The sequence below is a fragment of the Grus americana genome, chromosome Z, assembly GCF_028858705.1.
Source record: "Grus americana isolate bGruAme1 chromosome Z, bGruAme1.mat, whole genome shotgun sequence".
Taxonomy (NCBI): domain Eukaryota; kingdom Metazoa; phylum Chordata; class Aves; order Gruiformes; family Gruidae; genus Grus; species Grus americana.
Genome location: NC_072891.1, coordinates 63797277 through 63819409, shown reverse-complemented (window position 1 = coordinate 63819409; position 22133 = coordinate 63797277). Strand labels below are relative to the sequence as shown.

Genomic DNA, 22133 nt, shown 5'->3' with positions numbered 1-22133 from the left:
TTTTGTACCTATTCTTCTGCTCTTCCTTTATGGACCAGTTTTAGGAGACTAGATAGACAGCTAGGGAGCACACTGAACAAAGTTTGGTGACAGAAGGACATTGGAGAGCAAAGACTGCTGCTGGATAAAGTTATGTTAGTAGGAGTTTTCCCTTCAGAGTTGGTTAATCTAGAGCAAAGTAGCTGGTAAAGATGACATTACAAAAAACTGGTCAGGAGACAGGGTGTCTGTTACGGCCCCAGTCGAGATCTCACCTGACAATAAGGCACTCCATAATCACACCTTCTGTGTCCTCCACCTGCAGCTCATTTGACATTACTGAAGTGCAGAACCATCCAACACATTATTTGACAAAGTGTAAAACAAACAAAACCCAACAACAAATATATAGGGAGAAATCTGGCAGGCAAAATAATATATCCACACTGTCAACTTTCCAGGATATTACAGCTGATAATCTTATAAGGAAAAGGTGTATTAAGGAATTTCTGTTTGTGTTTCATCCATTGAAAAAGGGCACCAAACACCCCAAGATCTGCTATGCTACAAAAATCAGAATGAACAAGATAGCTCTTGAGCACCTTGGGCCACGGCACTAACTGCTCTGAACTACTCTCAGCTCAGGGAAATGGGTATTGACACCACATCTCCCTGAAGGTTCAAGTTCAGTTTCTGTGAGCAATCCTTACCTCCCAGGCAAGCTTAAGGCTAAGAGTGCTACACACCACCTCAGTGACAGGAGAAAACTGAAGAATTGGGACAAAGAAAGAAAATTGATTCAGCATCTAGATTTTCTATGTTGTGTTTTTCCCTGCATGAATTACCACAAAAGTAATACAGAATTTCTCCTGCATATTGATAACCACTCTTTTTCTATAAAAGAAAACAAAATACACGCATTCTCATTACCTATTTTCCCAATCACTTTGCAAACAGTGCTTTTAACTGCAGATAGCTGCTGTGCCTCTCCTGAACTCAGTGTTCATATGCCTCTTCTTCCAAAATGTTGCCATGCAAATTTCCCCAAATTAAGAATGCAAAAGTGCAAGTGTTAAATCTGAAAACCAAAAGTTTCTGTGCTTTTCTTCCTGTTCCTGTTGGCAGGTTAGAAGGAGAATGGAAAAAGAACCCTGCTGTCAGGGAATACAATACAACATCATAATCCTTCACACAGAACTGCAGTCATAACGGCAAATTCCTTCTTGTCTTACAGTGTCAAGCATTAGTCCTTTTACTAACAACTGCATATGCAATGAAACCCCTGAATCTAGCCTAAATGTGCAAATTACTGAAATACCACATTTGAGCAAACGTTCTGAAAATTTGACAGAAATTTACATTTCCCCTTTGTGGATGTGGCTAAGCATTTTTCCTCCCCCACTGGAAAAGCAGAGATTGCTATGTTTGGTATCTTTATATCAGAACAACTGCTGTTGCCTAACCATACCCTGAAAAACACTTATGGCAGGAACAGACTCAGAAAAACACTCTCTGTTGCCGGAGGGAAAACAGAAAACACTCAGGATTCTTCAGGGAATGGGGGGAGATCTGAAGGTGTTGATGTCTCCTCTATTAAAATGGAAATATTTTGCAGTATCTTCTAAAGAGAGGAAGTCAATGTGCTTCAATATCTACAATCACACATAAGATTCCTCCTCTTAAATAAAGTATTCCCAAATTTTGTTACTATTTTACACAGGTCTTTATACTATGTTGTAATACCTAGGCATCCCTGCCATTCCCTTTTGTGGAATTCAACTTAATTTTCTACGTAATTGAGCCCCAGGTTTCTTCCCCACTTATAGAATCATAGAATCATAGAATGGTTTGAGTTGGAAGGGACTCAAAGACCACCTAGTTCCAACCCCCCTGCCATGGGCAGGGACACCCTCCACTAGACCACATTGCCCAAAGCCCCATCCAACCTGGTCTTGAACACTTCCAGGCATGGGGCATCCACAACCTCTCTGGGCAACCTGTTCCAGTGCCTCACCACCCTCACAGTAAAGAATTTCTTCCTAACACCTAATCTAAATCTCTCCTGTTTTAGTTTAAACCCATTACCCCTTGTCCTGTCACTACACTCCCTGATAAACAGTCCCTCTCCAGCTTTCCTGTAGGACCCTTCAGGTTCTGGAAGGTTGCAATTAGGAATCCCCAGAACCTTCTCTTCTCCAGGCTGAACAATCCCAACTCTCTCAGCCTGTCTTGATCAGCTTCGTGGCCCTCCTCTGGACTCTCTCCAGCAGCTCCATGTCCCTCTTGTAATGGGGCCCCCAGAGCTGGATGCAGTACTCCAGGTCACACTGACTGCTGGTCATACTTCTTTTGATGCAGCCCAGGACACGGTTGGCTTTCTGGGCTGCAAGTGCACATTGCTCATGTTGAGCTTTTCATCAATCAACACCCCCAAGTCCTTCCCCTCAGGGCTGCTCTCAATCCATTCCTCGCCCAGCCTATAGTCTACTTGGGATTGCACTGACCCACGTGCAGGACCTTGCACTTGGCCTTGTTGAACTTCATGAGGTTCACAGGGGCCCACCTCTAAAGCTGGTCAAGGTCCCTCTGGACGGCATCCCTTCCCTCCAGCGTGTTGACCACACCACACAGCTTGGTGTCATCGGCAAACTTGCTGAGGGTGCACTCGATCCCACTGTCCATGTCACTGACAAAGATGTTGAACAGTGCCGGTCCCAGTACCGACCCCTGAGGAACGCCACTCATCACTGATCTCCACTCGGACATCAACCCATTGACCACAACTCTCTGAGTGTGACCATCCAGCCAATTCCTCATCCACCGAGTGGTCCATCCATCGAATCCATGTCTCTCCAATTTAGAGACAAGGATGTCGTGCAGGACAGCGTCAAATGCCTTGCACAAGTCCAGGCAGATGATGTCAGTTGCCCTTCCCTTGTCCACCGATGCTGTAACCCCATCATAGAAGGCCACCAAATTTGTCAGGCACGATTTGCCCTTAGTGAAGGCATGTTGGCTGTCACCAATCACCTCCTTATTTTCCATGTGCCTGAGCATAGTCTCCAGGAGGGTCTGCTCCATAATCCTGCCAGGCACGGAGGTGAGACTGACCGGCCTGTAGTTCCCTGGGTCTTCCTTTTTTCCCTTCTTAAAAATGGGGGTTATGTTCCCCCTCTTCCAGTCGGTGGGAACTTTGCTGGACTGCCAGGACTTCTCAAATATGATGGAGACTGGCCTGGCCACTTCATCTGCCAGTTCCCTCAAGACCCATGGATTCATCTCATCAGGTCCCAGAGACCTGTGCACCTTCAGGTTTCTTGGATATTTTCGAACCTGATCTTCTCCTGCGGTGGGAGGTTCTTCATTCTCCCAGTCCCTGCCTTTGCCTTCTGTGACCTGGGCAGTGCGGCTCAAGCATTTGCCAGTGAAGACTGAGGCAAAGAAGTCATTGAGTGCCTCAGCCTTCTCCATATCCTGGGTAACCAGGTCACCCATTTCATTCCGGAGGGGCCCCCCATTTTCCCTCGTCCTCCTTTTATCACTGACATACCTATAGAAGCTTTTCTTGTTGTCCTTGACATCCCAGGCCAGACTAATTTCTATCAGGGTTTTGGCTTTCCTAACCTGCTCCCTGGCTGCTCGGACGGTTTCTCTGTATTCCTCAATGCACTTACTCTTCTTAACAGTGTGTCTTTTGAGGCCTGGCGAAGTATATCTTCATATTATAACACATTTGCCTTGTTCAGAATTTCAGAATTCTGTGACGTTTATAACTTGGTTAAGCTCACCTTGTAGCTGGTGAATAAAACTCAAATCCATTGGTGGCCTGTATCTCCAGCAAGCACTCAGTGAATGATTGTATAGAAAAAAAAAGAATTTTTTCTTAATCTTTACCTAATAACATCCACTTTTCTTTGCATTCTAAAACTCCAAAATATTTTAATCAATTCTCTTGAGTCTCAGCCAGCCTTTAAAAGTCTGATTAGCTCATTTGGTCTAAGCCCTATTTGTTACACACACCGGTGCCTCAGGTTCTGCAAAATATACTTGCAAGCTGCACATTTACGGTGGGTTCTTACCCACTATAATACAGCTCATTATCTGACAGATCAAAGTTCACTGAAATGAATAGAACCCTTTAATCTAGATTTTCCCTCTCAAACCTGTAAGTGGCTAAGTGCCCTTCATCTTTGTAATCACAGCTGATAATTCAGCATGCTCCCTGTGAATTTAAGCTGACAAGGAACTGAATAGAAGTGCAGGCATACAATGAAGCTTGAAGTGGCAGAAAATTGAAATAAAAAATAGAAATGACAATGAAGGGGGTCCTACATACAGCTTCAGGAAAATGTTCGTATCTAGACAAGATAATGGCCAGTCAGAAGAAAACAACCTATTATAAAATGTGATGGGAAATTAACTTAGAGACTGCTGGATGAGTTCAAAACTACATCTGGAAGGTATGCTAGTAACTACCCTAATTACAAAAAGTAAATTGTTAAAAATAATTTCAAACTTAAATATAATGAAAAGAGTAATTTAACACTCAAGCAGAAGCCTATTACTTTGACACTAATGCGGAGTAGGCAAGAAGGAACACAGTTTATTTTTAGAGACAAATACAAGATTTTGAAAGTACAGATTAAAAAAAAATCAGTGCCATTTTCTTAAGTTTGACCAGCTAAAAAGTAGACTTCTTTTACAGAAAAAATGTGAAAGTGTCTTTTTTTTTTTTTTTTTCTTTTTCAAGGATGATTTGAACTCCATAACATCAGTAACACATTCTGCAAGTCAGGTAGTGAAGATCTGGCCATAAGACATCTGTGTGCAGAAATTATTACACAAAATAGAAAAACTGCAACCAGAATAAGTGTTCAAGAAAGCCACAGTGTATACAACTGATCTTCTGAGAAGGAGAGAAATTACAATAATGTGCCAAGAGAGACTGCTCTCAAACGAATCCTCTCGCAGGAATGAAATTCACTCTTCTCTGAGATGTTGGGTAGCAACAAAACCTCCCTATCTGTTCAAAACAGCGCAGCAAAAGAGCTAAAAAGATGAACGCTGGTTTGCCCTAGTTTCATACAAGCCTTTTATCTTATGAATGAAGCCATCTCCCAAGTTGGAGAACAATGGAAGAATAACGGAAAAGGCAAAGGTGCAGAAGAGAAAAAAAAAAGGTAATTTGTTCCCACTAAGAGCAAATACAGTCATGGACAGGGAACACCAGGTCAGAGGTAACCAGGAGAAGGAAAAATCATGGAAACAGGCAAAATGGATGCAGTGATCTTCAAACAATGGATGCAGTGGTCTTCAAAACAATACTGGTTTTGTTATTTTCTCTGTTCTTAGGAGGACAGACTTCTGATATGTTTATGCTGGTTTGTGATCTGGAAGATTAAGATTCATGTTCTGTGTGCTGCTCTGACTGCTTGCTTAACAGTCGGTAAGCCAGTTAAAGCTAGGCTTTCAGGTACTCAGATATTACAAGAAACAGATATACCTAAAAGATTTATAGGAAATTTTTTTTTAAGAGTATTAGTCCATTTTGTTTATCAATTTCCAAAGGAATTGAACAAAAATGCTTAGGCACTTTTAAAATCCCACTTTACAATTTGATTGAATCTTTCTGAAGTGTCTCAAAAAACCTTTGTTAAATGAAGATATAATACCTCCTCGTGCAATGATCCACTGAGAGGACAGATCCATTACTGCAGTGTTGTAATAAGCCTTAACAACGGATTTATAAAACAAGTAGATAGACTAGTTGAAGAGAGTTCATCAAAGGGAAGGCTGAGTGATTCTCTTGAGAAGAGCAATTTCTAAAAAATTGCAGAGGTCACAATAACTACCTGGTGCCAGGAGGGTATTAGTTGGCATGGTCTGTTGTGGGGATTGTACAATTATTTGGTTTTACGAATGATCTATGGATGTATTTCCTTTTATTCTGGAAAGATTACTCTTCTGCAGCAGTATTTTCCAGTTTCTAACAGTAACCCCTGTTCTGCTCACAAATGCTATTCTGTCAAGCTTACAGCCCCAACCTACCACACCATTTCAGTTGGGCTGCAAAGATCCCAACTTGGGTATTGCAACTTCCACAGCTTTCCCAACTCTGGCATGGATGTTCAGTGTCAGCTGTATGAGTGAAAGGCAATCCAACCCATCATAGCTAGGGATCTAGGATGAGGATCTATAAAAATCCAAACTATTGCATGCTCATATAGAAGTCAGCTTTTTAGCTTTTGTACATCTCCATTCCATTAATTTCACCCAAGATATTACAATTCATAGAAGCTGAAGATCTTCCTGCCTTTTAAAATAAAGTGCTGAAACTTGTGCAACATCTTTCAGCAAAAAGTAATCAGCATTTTTGCAAAAGAATGATAAATAATGTAGAACCATCTTAACTGGGGCACTTCCAAAATAATAATCTGACCCAATTTTAATAAGTTTATACAAATGCATTACGCTGTGCACTAAACTTAAAGATATAATTAAGATTACTTTGTATGAGAGTGACTCAGTAACCATCAGATTATTCAGAAAGTAGCATGAAGTGGACATGATGGTCTTACGATGCGTCTGGTTACTGCAGTAAACACCAGTTCTCACATCTTATTTATTGTGAACAGGCTTACAAATAATACCAAACCATGATTTACAGGAGTTTTTCACAATGAGGTATTTTATTACCATCCCACTTATATGTGCCCAAGTCAGGCTGTTCCTTCTGAATAATTGCATTGCTGCTGTAACCACATTAACTTTTCCTCACCTCTAGGTACCTTCCACAGAGGTCACTCATCACCATGAGTCCTGTCCTGAGGACAGCTCTTTCAATACTGCATCTCCGTGGATGATCTGTGCAGATCCTGCCTCACCACTACCATCCTTCAAAAGAGTCCTTCAGGCTGACCTCTCTTTCGCATGTGATCAACAGTTGTGTTTTGTTTGAAAAGTCTGACAATCCAGAAATACACCCAAAGTCAGTCACGTCCCATCTGCACTATTTCACACCTCTGCGCACTTATGTCTGTTCCAAGATCTTTGCAGACTTTCTGCTACCTGACTGTTTCACCTCAAACATCTGCTGCAGACAACCACACAGTGACAATGGATAAAATCCAGAATATCTCCTGCTGAGTCTGAAGTCAGATTAGCAGGCACAGCAGAAGGCAAAATCTTTAGCAACCATCTCTCCTTAGGCCTCACTATCATCTTCCTTTCACACAGTAAAATAGCCTCTATACTACTGTCCTGGTTTTAGCTGAGAGGGTTGATCTTCTTCATAGTAGCTAGTGTGGGGATATGTTTTGGATTTGTGCTGGAGACAGTGTTGATAATATAGAGATGTTTTTGTTCTATGGACTTATTGTTGAGCAGTGTTTACGTGGGGCCAAGGCCTTTTCTGCTTCTTGCACTGCTCTGCCAGCGGGATGGCTGGGGGTGCACAAGAAGTTGGGAGGAGACACAGACAGGACAGGTGACCCAAACTGCCCAAAGGGATATTCCATACCATATGATGTCACGCTCAGTTTATAAGGAGCTTGGGGGAAGAGGCCGGGGGGGCAGTGGCATTCGGAGCGATGGCGTTTGTCTTCCCAAGTAACCGTTACGCGTGACAGAGCCCTGCTTTCCTGGAGATGGCTGAACACCTGCCTGCCCATGGGAAGTGGGGAATGAATTCCTTGTCTTGCTTTGCTTGTGCGCGCGGCTTATGCTTTACCTATTAAAATGTCTTTATCTCAACCCATGAGTTTTCTCACTCTAACTTTTCCAATTCTCTCCCCCATCCCGATGGGGGGGGGAGTGAGTGAGTGGCTGCGTGGTGCTCAGCTGCAGGCTGGGGTAAAACCACGACAACTACTATTTGTTTGAAATCCTCTGAGTGTCCCAACTGGACTGGTTTTTCTTGTCCAACACGTCCCATCAATCTGCACTGGAAATGATCAGTGCTAACGTATAGACTAGACATTTGAACAAATTACTTTCTTAGAGTACTTTCACAGTATTTGATTGCTGGTCTGGTGAACATCTGGTGTGAAATCAGATGGGAGAACTACAAGTGACTGAGAAATATGGATCATGTACAGAAATACTGTATGTAACCACCAGAAACCTTCATCTTCTTGTTTCAAAAATCTCTAAACATTTCTCTAAGCAACAGAATGTGAAATAGCTGTACAAAAATGCAAATGTTTGAAAAAACACACAAAATATAGAGGAAGAAGGTATATTAGAAACTGCATAATCTACTGAGACCAAACTAGATTCTGATCTCTCTCAATATTACTGTCATCCTGTGAATGTACAATTTGAAGAGCAGTGAGAACTGATTTTTGGTTGGACATGTTGTAACCTGCCCTATCCACTTTCCCAATAGTACACACTTTCTGGTGGTGGGCCTTGTTTGTATAAATCCTCCTGCATAGTCTCAGAAACTGTGATGGATCCCCTTCAGGCAACAACTGGCAAAGAAGCGTAACTATTTTCATGGTGATACTCTGCAGAAATCTCTGACTCAAATTCTTGTAACTCTTTACACCAGCTAACAAGTTAGTTAATCTATTATCCTTTTAAGTTGAGGGGAAAAGTAATGTGCTCTCTTTTGTTTAAGGTTCTAAATAAACTACTGAGACATGCTCTGCAAGAAATGAATGACAGACTACACAAGCGCTGGTGATTTCAAATTACTTTTAGGCCTAAAATGATCAGCGCTGAACTCCACAGGTTTTTGAGGTTGGACAGAGCACGCACTCCATTCTAACAGATGACTTAGAGCATTAAATGTATTGCTGACTGCCATCCAAAGTCAATTCTTGCCCTTCAAAGTGCCACTACATTAAAAAAAATCAATAGAAAATTAATTATAGGAGGGAACTTGTGTGGAGTGTGTCCAGTGAACACTGCTTCTTTTACACATAAGTATTTATAAAGCCATTATAGGTGAAAGATTAGGTGCTGAGCATATAATGCTAGATAATACTCACAGCTACTGCCTCCAGGATTTGTTTAACAGCATCAGCAGCATCTCTTTCACTGTAGTAACCCTTTTCCACAATCCTACAGAAAAAGAAACAAGATAAATTGTGGTCAGGATTATGCGTTAAGGTAAATAAACCATGCAGACAAAAGCTTCTTTTCAAAAATGAGCAAGAAAACAATCAAATTTAAATATGCCCGGGACACTGGAGTGCCCCCTAAAGAACAGAAAACAACCCTTTTGCAATTTAGGTTACCTTTGATTCCCAGATAAATGAGAAACTGGAGATAAAACATTAACTCCGTAAGAAGCTCTTAGTGCATACACATTCGGTTGAAAGGTTTTGGAATTTTCTAAAACTCAGGGAATCTGATTTACTCTCACACAAAACTAGGTACCTTTTAGGTACTGCTTTTTCACTTTTATATTTAACTTAAGCATGCACGCACACTTTGGTTGGTTGGTTGGTTGGTTTTTTTAACAAATGCATTGTGCGACGCACAAACAGAACTGAGTTATTCAAGAGAAAGGGTTGGTGTCAAAACTTACTAGCTTCAAATTATCCCTCAAGTATGATAAGCTGAACAATTGTAGTTCCCCCCCGCCATAAGTAGGAAATTGAGGGCTTTGTAGTCAAAGAGCCACAGTGTTATTAAAACTAAAAGTACTTTTTTTGTAGTTCTTGATGTAAATAGCCAGTACACTACATTTATTTTGTATAGATGACACATGATATCTTGGCTCGATTTTGTAAATGCATCTGTAGCTTACAGTAAGTTCAGCAATATTTATGAGCTCTGAAGATCCTGAAAACCTGGTTTTCTTTCTCCCTTTGCTTTTATATCAGTTCAGTCTTATAAAAATAAACAAATTCCCACTTTCTTCTTTAATAATGTTTTCTCCCTGGAACCTTACCATAATAAGAACATTAAGAAAGATAAGACTTTTCTGTGTTAAGGTAATGTTCTGAAGTGTTGCATTTCAACATGTTGTATGCTATGCTGCACAGAAAGGGCGGCAAGGGTTAATGCAGTTTTCTGGATTGGCATCCCAAAGCCCATTTGCGCTATTGCAACTCTTTTACAAGAACACTGGCAGTGGCACAGGGTCTGGGGGCTGATTCAGGATTTCCAAGAAATCCTGTTCTCCAAGAACTGCCATTACAGAATGAAACATTATATAAATGCACAGTTCAGTTAAACAAAGTCAGTTGAAGATGCAGATTTGCACAATGACATATAGGAAGTTAATAAAAGAAGGATCTATCACTAGCACTTTCTAATGCTCCAATTAAGAAACCCAACAGTCTTTTTACCATTATATCTAACTAAATACAGTATTTGTGAACTACAGTAATTCTCCCTCAGGTTATTACTTAAAGGTTAGGTCTTTGACCTGAAGTTTTGATTTTTTACCATATTCATTTTTCAAAGCCCAAGAAAACATGATGAAAACAACAGATGTTGTCTAGAAACAGAACCTGTGGTGTCTATTATACACTTTATAAAATGATCTCCTGCAAGCACACAACCCAGTTTTACAAAACAATGCCATAAAAGCCCCATGAGGCAGGAGAACAAGAAGCCTATAATGTCTGAAGTCAAAAGTCACTGGAAAGACCGTCTGCCTCAGGGTCCAGAAACAGATTCTGCTTGTGGCGAGAAAGGTATCCTCCTTCCTCGTCTCTTCCCCTTTTTTACAGGGGGAATTTACAGTTTACAGGGATTTTTTTTTTTCTTTTCGTGATTTCTCTTCTTCAAAATCCCAGACTCGTACTGAGCTACCTTCAATGCAACTCCTTACAGCTTTAAAAAAGCTGACAGGAAAGGTCTTGGCTAACGTACACATGAAAAGCATTACTACTACATACTCATTAGAAGATTAAGTGCAATATGAACAATGCAAAGATAATAATCCACCAGAGACAGATGTAACAAGCATGGCACTGTGGAAAATAGAGTATACAGAGATATTCCTAACCAACTGCAATTACCTTAACACTCATTGTGTTCACAGATAACTAAGTCTATTCATGTGGCATCAGTATCAGCAAGCAATCCCTTTCATGAAGGAGTTCTTTTATTTCACCATGATTTCTTGGCTGCAGAATTATTTCTAAATAAGGTTGCAGGCCTTATTTCTAAAAGGGGTTTTTTCCTGGTAGCCTTTCAGCTACCATCTCGTATGCACTGCTTCACCTCTAATTGGCCTGCATCTCCTTTGTATTTTTCTGCCTCCAGCCATTCCTCTGCTTTGCTTATCTGTTTAAACCATCATGGAGAGCTTTACTTGAACTTAGCACCACAAGGGGAAAATAAAGCAAATGTTACTCAATGAGACATTATATTAGGCTTTTAGTCTCAAATTTGGAAAGGAGGTTATGAAAAATCATAAAATACACAATAAAATGCTACAATATGCTTGAAAGTAACATTCCTCCTTAGCTATTTCAGGCTGTCCAAATTATACTCCTCTGGTAGATTATACAGCAAGACCCAAGCCCCAGTGACCCTCTTGTTTGGGTCTTTATCGCCCCAAATATACTGGTTTGGCCTCCTCCTCCTTTTTAATTCAAATAAAGTATTTAGTGTCAGTCAGCAGGTTCCTGTTTTAGCGTCCGTAAGCATTTCCCAGAATACAGACCTCACCCCCATCCCACTGTGCTGGATTTCAGCTGAGATAGAGTTAATTTTCTTCACAGTAGCTAGTTATGGGGCTGTGTTCTGAAAACGGTGTTGGTAACACAGAGATGTTTTTGTTATTGCTGAGCAGTGCTTACACAGAGCCAAGGCCTTTTCTGCTCCTCACACCACCCCACCAGCGAGGAGGCTGGGGGTGCACAAAGAGTTGGGACAGGACACAGCCAGGAGAGCTGACCCCAACGGACCAAAGGGATATTCCATACCATTTGATGTCATGCTCAGCATATAAAGCTGGGGGAAGAAGAAGGAAGGGGGGGAGGGACATTCAGAATGATGGTGTTTGTCTTCCCAAGTAATGGTTACGTGTGCGGGAGCCCTGCTTTCCTGGAGATGGCTGAACACCTGCCTGCCCATGGGAAGTGGGGAATGAATTTCCGGTTTTGTTTTGCTTGAGTGAACGGCTTCTTCTATACCTATTAAACTGTCTTTATCTCAACACATGAGTTTTCTCATTTTTGTTCTTCCAATTCTCTCCCTCATCCTGCCGGGGGGGTGAGCGAGCAGTTGTGCGGGGTTTAGTTGTTGGCTGGGGTTAAATCACAACACCCACCTTCCCCCTTCCCTGCTGGCATTTTGGGTGCTAACCTGCTCCTCCCACCATGGCACAAGAAGCATGTTCTTTGTCTTTGTTTTACAGAATTTCATGTATTACAGACATTCACACCATAATTCTCTTAAACTTACAATCTTTAATAGGGCACAGGAGACTGTAATAAAATTTCAAATTTGGTAACAAGGTAGTATAGCCAAAAAGTCTGCTGTGCTAGTTTGACTCTGCTTTCAAACTGCCATAGATTTTCAAATATATTCCACAATGCACTGCAGAAACAAAACAGTCAGTGTGGGGTTGCTGCTGTGGACGTGCTGCACACAGGCTGAGCTGCCTGGAGCACGCTGGGTGTAATTCCACCATCACTCAGGCATACGTCCCCTGGGAAGGTATCCTCCTGCCCATGCCTTGAGCCAGGACACTCCAACACTTGCAGGATCACCTTGTGCACCTGACCTCAGAATTGTGTGAGGCAGGAGGCAGAAGGTTTTAAAGTTTCACAGGATTTGAAATTCTCTCATTTTCCACTGTACATGACTATGATCAGAGAAATATGTAGCAATAGAGTTACAATTAAATTTACATTACTCTATCCAACAAATGTTTAATTTTACATTATGGTAATGCAGTATTCTTTCTGTCATTTCTTTTTCAAACAGATAAACTTGGGGGGAAAAAAAGACATCTCTTAAATGCAGTCAACTCCTTCATATTTTCCTCCACTCAACAAAATCAAAGGAAGGAGAAAGTTTATAGTTCCTATCAATGCCTGACCAATGGAGGAATGGAAACTACCAATTACCTGAACCCTGGAAACAGGAGAGATCGAAGAGATGCTGAAGACTGCCCACCTGACCACAGCATGTAGAAGACCAGCCCACCCTGACTTAGACAACTGTATGTTGGTATGGATAGGATACTGCTCTCATCATTTACGTTTAAATGCACAACAGAAGAAGCACATAGACACTGAAGATGAAGCCATTGTGAATTTACACTTTACAGTAAATAAATGTATTAAGTGTGGGCCCATATTTCAGAAGAGCAATAAAAATCAACTGCAGAATTATTGTGCAATGCACATGGCTTATCTGCTGATGTTACATGTGAAAAACGTGCACTGGCAAGCCAATTACAGCTTATGTCACATGCAGTTAACTTTCTAGTTTTTCAGAAGTCTAGAATACAGACTTACTGCGAATACAAACCTCATTCTTAATTAATAATAATCCAGCAAGTACAAAAATCTAATCTTCTGTAACAGCAATAAATGAAAGAAGACATACTTCTGGCTAAAGATGAAGATTTATTTCTAAGGGCACTCTGCTTTAAAACTAAAACCTGGCTATTAGGCAGTAAGGAAGAGTACTGAAAGAAGATTATCTTGTAGTTTAGGTCCTGTAATAATGCTTGGGAATCATTTACATATCTATTTTTTGCATCCTCACTGGAATAGTTTACATAAGACAAATGGTAGGTGTGACAGTTTGATTTATTATAACAACACTCCTACCTGAGACCAATGAAGCTTCTTTACAAGGATTTTTCAATTTCAGCCTGCAGATTAACAATGACTCATTGCCCTTTTTTCCATAACGAGAAAGAAACCTGCAGGAATGACTTATTTTGTTATTATGGAAGCAAAAACAATTATTTATACCCAGTGTGAAGAATGATCTTTAAGAAAAGCATGGATGAAGAAAGATTAAACCTTTCTCCAGAGGACAGAAAGACAGGAACATTAACAATAAGGAACTAATTAAATAGTCTCTTTGATATATAAATGAAATAGCCAGGTAGACCAAAAGAGTGCTGGAGAGAAAAAGTGGGAGGAAGACAGCAGGGAATCCAGAAGAAGGGATATAGAAATGCTGAAGTCAAAGAAAAAAAAAAAAAAAGGCAAAAAAAAAAAGCTTGGGAAAGCACTAAATTTAGTGTCACAAAAATCCAGGAAATTCAAGATAGTGCTTCAAACAGAAGATGACATTCTAGGGCAAGCAAAAATGTGATGTTGATGAAATAAATGATTCATATTGTAATCACATTTGTGCAGAATTACTATGTCATGCTTGCATGTACATATTTATTGAAATATGTTGGTTCAGTTGTTTACACTTGTACATGGCCAACCACACATCTAACAAAGCATGTACCAATAGACACCAAGCTCCAGGTCTCCTGAAATGCCACCTGATTTAATCTTTCCTTTCCAAGCACGTGCAAACATACTTGAGACAAATCCTCCTCCTTCTATAAAGAGAAGTAAGGGGGGAAGTATTTCCCAAGGGCGCCTCTTCACTCCTCCTTCCCATTACCACTGAGGATGGAGATGCCACTTGGGAAGATCACCCCAACACCCTGCGGTGCTGAGCTGCACCCCTGCCTGCCTGCTGCGGTCTGGTCTCCCGGGAGAGACCCACACACACTATGTCCCCCCGACCCAGAGCCCATGGCCACGGCCACCCCACCAAGGCAATGACAACACCCCTCTCAGCTGCTGCCAAAGGTCAGAGGTGGAAAAGCTTTGTGTTGTCAGGTAATGAGGGGACGTATCAAAAATTTAGCACTGGGAAAAACCACCCTTAGCGTCATGCTGCCCAGCAAACCTGTGGAAAGGGTATAACATATTTCTTGTGATCCATGCTCTCTTATACACAGCAGGCAGTTGAAATTTGGCAGCTTCCACATGATCATCAAGCATATGCCTGCATTCAAGTGTTCAGTAATTTGCAGTAATGCTTGCCAGCTTCCATCCAGCCTTTCCAGCATTTCTTTTCCTTCTAAGTACTGCAAGGTTTCTGGCAATATAAATCCTTTAGTTTTGCAGACCATTTTCAGGGTAATCTCTGGACATCCACTGTGCCACTCTACTACAGAAGTATAATGCTTCCTATATTGCTTATCATATTGCCATTATGCACACCTTCATCAGAGTCTACATGAGCAGAAGCATAAATGCTTACCAACATTCACCACACTTCTGCAGCCTGCACTATAATTTGGGAAGACCATGCACTGGATTTTACTCATTTTGGAACATTCTTCTTAGGACTTGGGACTATGCTTCAATTCATCACATCCATAAGAAGCCACTGAAAGCAATGGGTTATCACAGTAAAGGGAGGGAGGTAGTGGCCACACTTGCTCTGCAGAAACTTTATTACTGGTAGGAAAAAAATAAAAGGAAGAGCACAGTCCTGCTAAACTAAACACACTTGATCTGAAAATCAATGAGGAAAGAGATGGGGAATCCTGATATGTCATTTTAGAATCAATTTTCAGAGCAGTATTAAAATTATATTGATATACAATTTTGTGGTTGATTGGAATACATGTATCTGGGAATTATTGACAAGCATGTTAGGCAACAAGTGGAAACAATCAGTCTGCTACGAAAACAAACACGTGAACATTTCATCACAGAAGGAAAGGACCTGGCTTCGGGTTTGACTTTTTCAAAGAGTAACAAAACAGAGGGCCAGATCTTTCCAAATCCGGCAAGAGAAACAGCTGCTTGCACAGCAGCAGTGGTAAAAAGGGGATCAAAAATAGCCAGCAACCGGCTTTGAATAAGCAGAGCGCTTATCCAATGCCAGAAGATGCAAGACTGGGACAGTCATCAATGGCACACACCTCTGCATGCCAATACCTTAAACTGTCGGTCAGCGCTGGCTGCTGCCCCGGCAATGAGACCCCTTGGCTGAGAGTGAGGAAGGGCTGTGTGTCCGTCCCGGGCAGCGCAGCCCACAGAGCCACTCCACACCTTGCACCATACCAGCTCCCAACACTTGTGACTGAGAGTGCCAGGGGGTGGAAGAAGCAATGCGGAAGATGAAGGAAACAGTACAAGAAATAGGTGACCCCAAAACCAAAGTCTCTTTCTTTTCTGTTTTTCTTGGGTTTGGGATTCCAGTGCAAGGACTATTCCTGCAATTTTAAACACTAGCTGTTCTTGTGGCTTCTTGTGACCAAGAAAATTTGAAATCTTACCCACTGTAACAAACTTACTTTTTCCTCCCCCACCCTCTAAATTGACTAGTTCTCCTATTCTTAGCTTTACTTCACTGCTTCCCTCCTACACTGGCCACCCTAGCCATCCTCCAGCCTTGCCTGAGATCCAAGCATGTGAAGTCTGCTTCTTGCTTCCCTCACCTCAGATTAGTAAGTGCACTTAGTTTTTATGCTAACCAATCTAAACAGTTACTCTAAAATTTGAGGTATTTAGTCATCATTTAATCTTGATACTATAAATACTCTCTCCACACTCTGGAGCTGGTTGCATTTCAGTATTAAGTGAATCTAGAAACATGTAATGTAGCTTGCAAAAGGCCTGCTAAACATGCTTAGCCATCCATAACATTAACTTTTTTTATTACTTTATCAGTTCCCAACATTATTTCTCTTTCTTTCTTTCTTCATGCTATGTCTCTGTTTGCTTTTTAGATCATTCTTTATAAATGTCACAATATCAGAAAAAGCCATCACTGTTTTTAGGGTGATTTTTATTCTGTCTCTACCTGACTTTTATTCAAAACTCTTGTACCACATCTTACCAGTAGGCTACATCCTGTTATGTCATGTGTAGTCTCAGGCCAGACAATGGCCTATATAAATACAAGAGGTGGTCCAATGCCAGTATGTGATAACAATTTTTAAAAATATTTGGTTGCATATAATAAATGTTAATTTGGCTAAAATTATTTGGTTGTCATGGAGATTTTTTCTGTACATTCACTTAAACTCTTATGTAAATTCTTGTATTTCATTGAAATGAAATTAAAAGATTTCTACAGGGTACAGTAAGACTGAAAGTAAGTCAGAAACATGAAAAGAAAATGACATCATTCTATTCAACAGCAAAAAGGTTTCCACAGGGAGCACTTTCTCAATGAGTGATTCATGGATCTATTGCCTCATACCTGCGCCAAGGTGGTTCCAATTCCTTGTTGTTTTGATACATTTATTTAGTTAAAAAGTAAGGTTTTTCTCTAAATATTTATATATTTTCCATACTACAGCACTTAAGAGTAATAAATATAAACAATGTAGCTCTGATTCAGTTTGCCGATTCTCCCTTATTTTACAACCATTTTCATAATTCAGTGCAGACCAGTCGTCACTGTTGCTAATGACTCAAGCTGCCTGCCCATGATCTGAAGAAAGATAATGGGAAATACAGAGCTGGGTTCGAACATTACTCCAAGCCAAACAAACTAGATGTTTTTCCTCGATACCTTGTTTAGAAATGAAATGCACCATTGCAGTTGTTCAGAAAAAATATTCTCCCTCCATCATTATTAAGTAAGAGGCAGTTTCTGATAAAGGTAGTATACAGGAGAATTTAGGGAAAGAGTCCGTATTTGTTGTATCTTACACAAGGGGTTTGTTTTCTCCTCTTTAACTTTCTTTCTAATTCCTACTCAGTGTTTCTATAGTACCCACAAAACTACAAACGGACAGTAACTGACACATAGAAAACATAGAAAACATGACTGAGGAAGAAAGATTGAAGGGACTGTGAATATGTGGTCTTGCGCAGTCCTCCACTGTGTGAGAGTTTGCTACAAAAGAAGGAAGTAATCACCACCTCTGTGTCTGCTGGGAACAAGGCAAACAGCCTTTGGCCAAATTTGTGGAAAGAAAGTTTTTCCTAATGTTGAAGTTGAATTTAATTACCAGGCTGGACAGCCACTGGAATAGCCTACGTAGGAAAATTACAGAGGTGTTTAAGAAACAAAACCCAAACCCCGGACACCGAAGGACAGCTGAAGGATACCACCTGAGCTCCGGTGAACAACCCACTTGCTCCAGCCCTCCGTGACAAACCAGCACAGACATTTAAACACATTGCTCTGGAGCTCAACCCAGCACATTGTTTACTCCTCAACAAGAGTGAAACAAACAGCCATCAAATTCTGAAACTGGGCACTGCTTGCATAACATACATTGTGCTTATATCTCTCTATGTCATGATGGGCAAGAGTATTCACATTATTTGATTCAGGATTATTTCAGGGTCACCTGTTCCAGTCCTCCTTTGGTGGCCTTGGCACCTCTTACAGTGTATGGATGTGTGATACAGTCCTTACTTCAGTGGCTAAAGTTCAACATTGAACTAAGAAGTACATTATTTGAAAAGGATTTGATTTTCAGGCTTTCGCCAAAAAAATCAATTATCATTCAGGACAAGCATTTTGGTGCTCTGAATATTTAGGATAATTGTACTTCTTCCTAAAACATTTTGGCTTCCCTTTATACTCTTGTCATAATGTACGTAGAAAAAGCAATGAGCAACAAAATGTACAAAGCACTTACATCCTAACTGTTATAACAATTTCAGGAAAGGTGTTAAATCAAGACATAGAAAAACCATCATTAGCTCTTGGGTCAGTCAGAGACGTCCTGTATACATATATGTATACAGGCTATATATAGGCTGTATGTATATACCTCAATTTGTCACCTCCACAGAGCTGTTAAAACCTCTCTGCATTTCAAACAAATACGAAAGCTAATTTGTTAATACATGAGGAAATCAGCTAAGGCTTGATCCTCCTCCTATTTAATCTAACAGTTCTATCTCTCCTGGTTTGTCCGGCATCCAGACCATGCCTATATTACAGTGGTGACGCTGTGCCAGAAAACCGAGAACATGTATGTCAGACATGCTCTAATCACAAGAAGTCTCAGTATTAACAATACCTAACAAACTGAAGAGCTTCCCAGGCACTGACATGTCCTACCCCCAAAAGGCTTGCCCAGTTCCCAGGGTGGGCTAGCAACATATAGCTTGGTCCCAGGTAGGATATACCCACACTTACAATTCCTGCCAAGTTATCTCAAGAAACAACAGCAAAAGGCAAGAGGACATTTTAAATGAAAACTTTTTAAGTGAAAAGCCTTCCACAGTGGAGGTAAGAACCAGACAAGCTTTAATGTCACAAGAGTTCACATTTAGAGAGGGGCAGGAAGCCAGCCAGTATTATAATTGCACCATCATCATTGCTTGAGTCATTTAGTCATTTATAAAGCTGCAAGTGTGTTCCCTCTGGTGCCTAGTGTTTCACCTAATGCTAAGTGCATACATTGACCACACTGTAAGTAGCTTCCTATGCACACACATTTACAAAAAATAATTTGTATCTCTTGTCTTGAAGAGAATATCGTAGTCAGGTAGATACTGACTTAGAGTAATTCTGTCCAGTGACGGAAAATAAGGCACTGACCATAAGTAAGAGTAAAGGCATTATTACAACTCTGTACAGGAAAGAAATACCAATTTACTTTGGACAGGCTACAAATGAACATTAATGCACACTTCTTTATTTCTAAATTACTGGGTATTATCATTACTGCAGCTGAAATCAAGAGACACTAAATGATCTGTTATGACATCAAGGAACTAATTTGTGTATTGTCTTCTGATTTCAGACAAGAGGGCATAGCTGCTCTAGTAGTCAAGTCAGACCTCTTTTTTTTTCTTTTTTTGGCAGACCTGAGTGAGAGGACTGCAACTTGCTCATGTGAATATAGAGTCCAAAGGACTGCTCTGACCCCTGCTCAGAAGACAAACTATTACCACATAATAAGGCCAGAGCTCAGAAACAAATAAAAGGTGCTACTCTGCCACTGGTTTATAAAAAAACCCCACTCTAGTAACTGATTAATTCCTTGACTCTTTTTGATGTCCCTTAGCAATTCTAATTTCCATAAGCAGAAACAAGAAGTTGTGCCTGAAGCCTGTAAAGGTTTCAGGAAACTTTGCCTGCAGGAGGCGATCATTCCAGCATCTCTTAAAAGGGCAAGTTTTTTAGAACAAGTAATTCATATTTTTGTTAATGCATGCTCCATAAAAGAAGGTAGCTTGAATGTATATTTCCGAAAAAATTATATGAAATCTGAAACAGAAGTGAGTCAAGAGATGGTCATCTGTAAGTGGTATTTTTAGACAGTGTTTAGTGCACTTAATAAAAGCTGAAGGAAGAAACAGAACAGTTTGTGGTCAGGATGCCACAGACAAGAACATATGGATTGCCATCATCATCTGAAGCTGAAAAAAGAGTCTAACAAAAACTATTCTTATCAATCTGCAGGTATTATGAGTAACATGAAGCTAAAATAGAGTTGACATTTTTTGCTGAAATTAATTTTTTGAAAAGTGATATATTGGTGATTCAGCTGAGAGGCAATAAATACCAATAAAATCTGAATGGAAAAGACCAGCTTCAAAACAAGTTAGCCCACAAAAGACAGATATCTGACTTCATTGTGCTGCATTGTGCCTGTCACAATAAAGAGGTTAATTGGTAAAAGCAAAGCCAGATCAACAAAGTGACCAAGAATCTGATGCAGCATGCGACAGAAAAGAAAGTCAAAGTTAAGAGTAGAAAGAAATTATGTTAAAGAATGATGAAGGGACAGAGGGCAAAAGCAAGAGGCAAGAGAAAAATATAACTGAACCAAGCTTAAGAAGAATCACCATCATTATAAAAGGGAAGAACTATAAAGCAAATTGAAGAGGTAATAATCAAAAGAATTAACACAAAAAAGTGAGAAGAGGCCACTGGCTACTTATCCAATCAAATCTCTGATTACTCTAAGGCTTACTAATTATGAATAAAAGTGTGTTAAAAAAGCAATTAGTTTGACAAACAATTTGCCTATATAAATGAGATAAGTCTATGATTTTCCAGGAAAACTACATGAATTTTTGTGGTGTTAATTCATTCTACATTTCCTTATGGTCACTGCATTTAAACTCCTTTTTCCACTGTGATCAATTCATATTAAAATCTTTGATTCCATTTATCTGAGCTCAAATTTGGTCCCATTTATCTGAAAGCACATAGAGGGTTAATTCCATCAACTCTGCCTCTGGCTTTCTCCTCTTAAATGGAGAAGAGCTGAAATGGAGAGAAGCCTTCTGATTATAAATCTGACTTTTAAAAAGCATCCACATAAGGTTTATATCTTCATTCTGTATGCACAGTATGATGCCATCCAAAAACCTAATAAACCCAAACTTCATTATGTCTTTCCATCACTCAAACTTCTCATGTAAAAGACATGTCTATGGTCTGCACTATGGCTCCACAACGCTCTTCATAAGAAGACGAGGTGAGAAGGAAGATGTGAGAGAGGGATGAAAATTGACCTTTGCCTGCCACTTTGCTCCCAGTCCTGAAATTTCCTATTCACAAGTGTAGTGGAAACACAGTCCCTTGAAGACTGTTCAAATGTTAGAGTGATCGCTCTGCTGCACATTTGAATGGCTGTGCTGATTTGGGGGTTTTTTCTTTCAGCTATCTCCTGCCTCGGTGCAGACCAGCGTGACGGCTGCCTGCCCTCACTATTGTGGCAGTGTAAGAAGCACAGCCATGTGCTGCTGGGCACACCGCTGCAGGGACACCCACAGCAATACCAGAGGGTCGTCCTTCCGGAGTCTTGTCAAAACACTGCTTCTTTAAATGCACTTCAAGCATGCACATCTGTTTTAAACGTGCAGGAATGAAAGAGGAGGGCCAAGGAAACATCAAAGTCATATGTGTCAGCACTGGGCTGGAGATGTGGCATCTGGGAAAAACTAGAATATCAGTTAATTCAGACCTACTGCAGTTTTCTCTCTGTCTTGGTCAGTTCGTCCATTGATTTGCCTTCCTTACTTCAAAAGCTCTTTGTCACTGACTAGTTTGGCAAAAATCATCATGCAAAATGGCAATAAATAGTCTAATTTACACAAACTTCTCCAATTTAGTGTACAGTTATATTTATTGTGTTTGGGATGGCGGAATATTTTATGTCAGTATATGACTGCAACGTGATTTATTAAATCTGGGAAACAGAGTTCTTTTTCAAAATACAACTAAAACCAACACGATTTCAGCTATATTAACTCAGATGTGTAACTGATACTTTT

The 22133-nt window shown here is 40.4% G+C and overlaps 1 protein-coding gene across 1 annotated transcript in view; it reads right to left on the bottom strand.

Annotated features, from left to right (window-relative positions):
• Nucleotides 1-22133, bottom strand: part of CAMK4 (calcium/calmodulin dependent protein kinase IV) — a 173940-nt gene that overhangs the window by 55615 nt on the left and 96192 nt on the right. The window contains exon 5 of the mRNA XM_054809935.1: nucleotides 8973-9045. Coding sequence (XP_054665910.1) covers nucleotides 8973-9045 — 73 coding nt within the window. The remainder of the gene's footprint in view (nucleotides 1-8972; nucleotides 9046-22133) is intronic.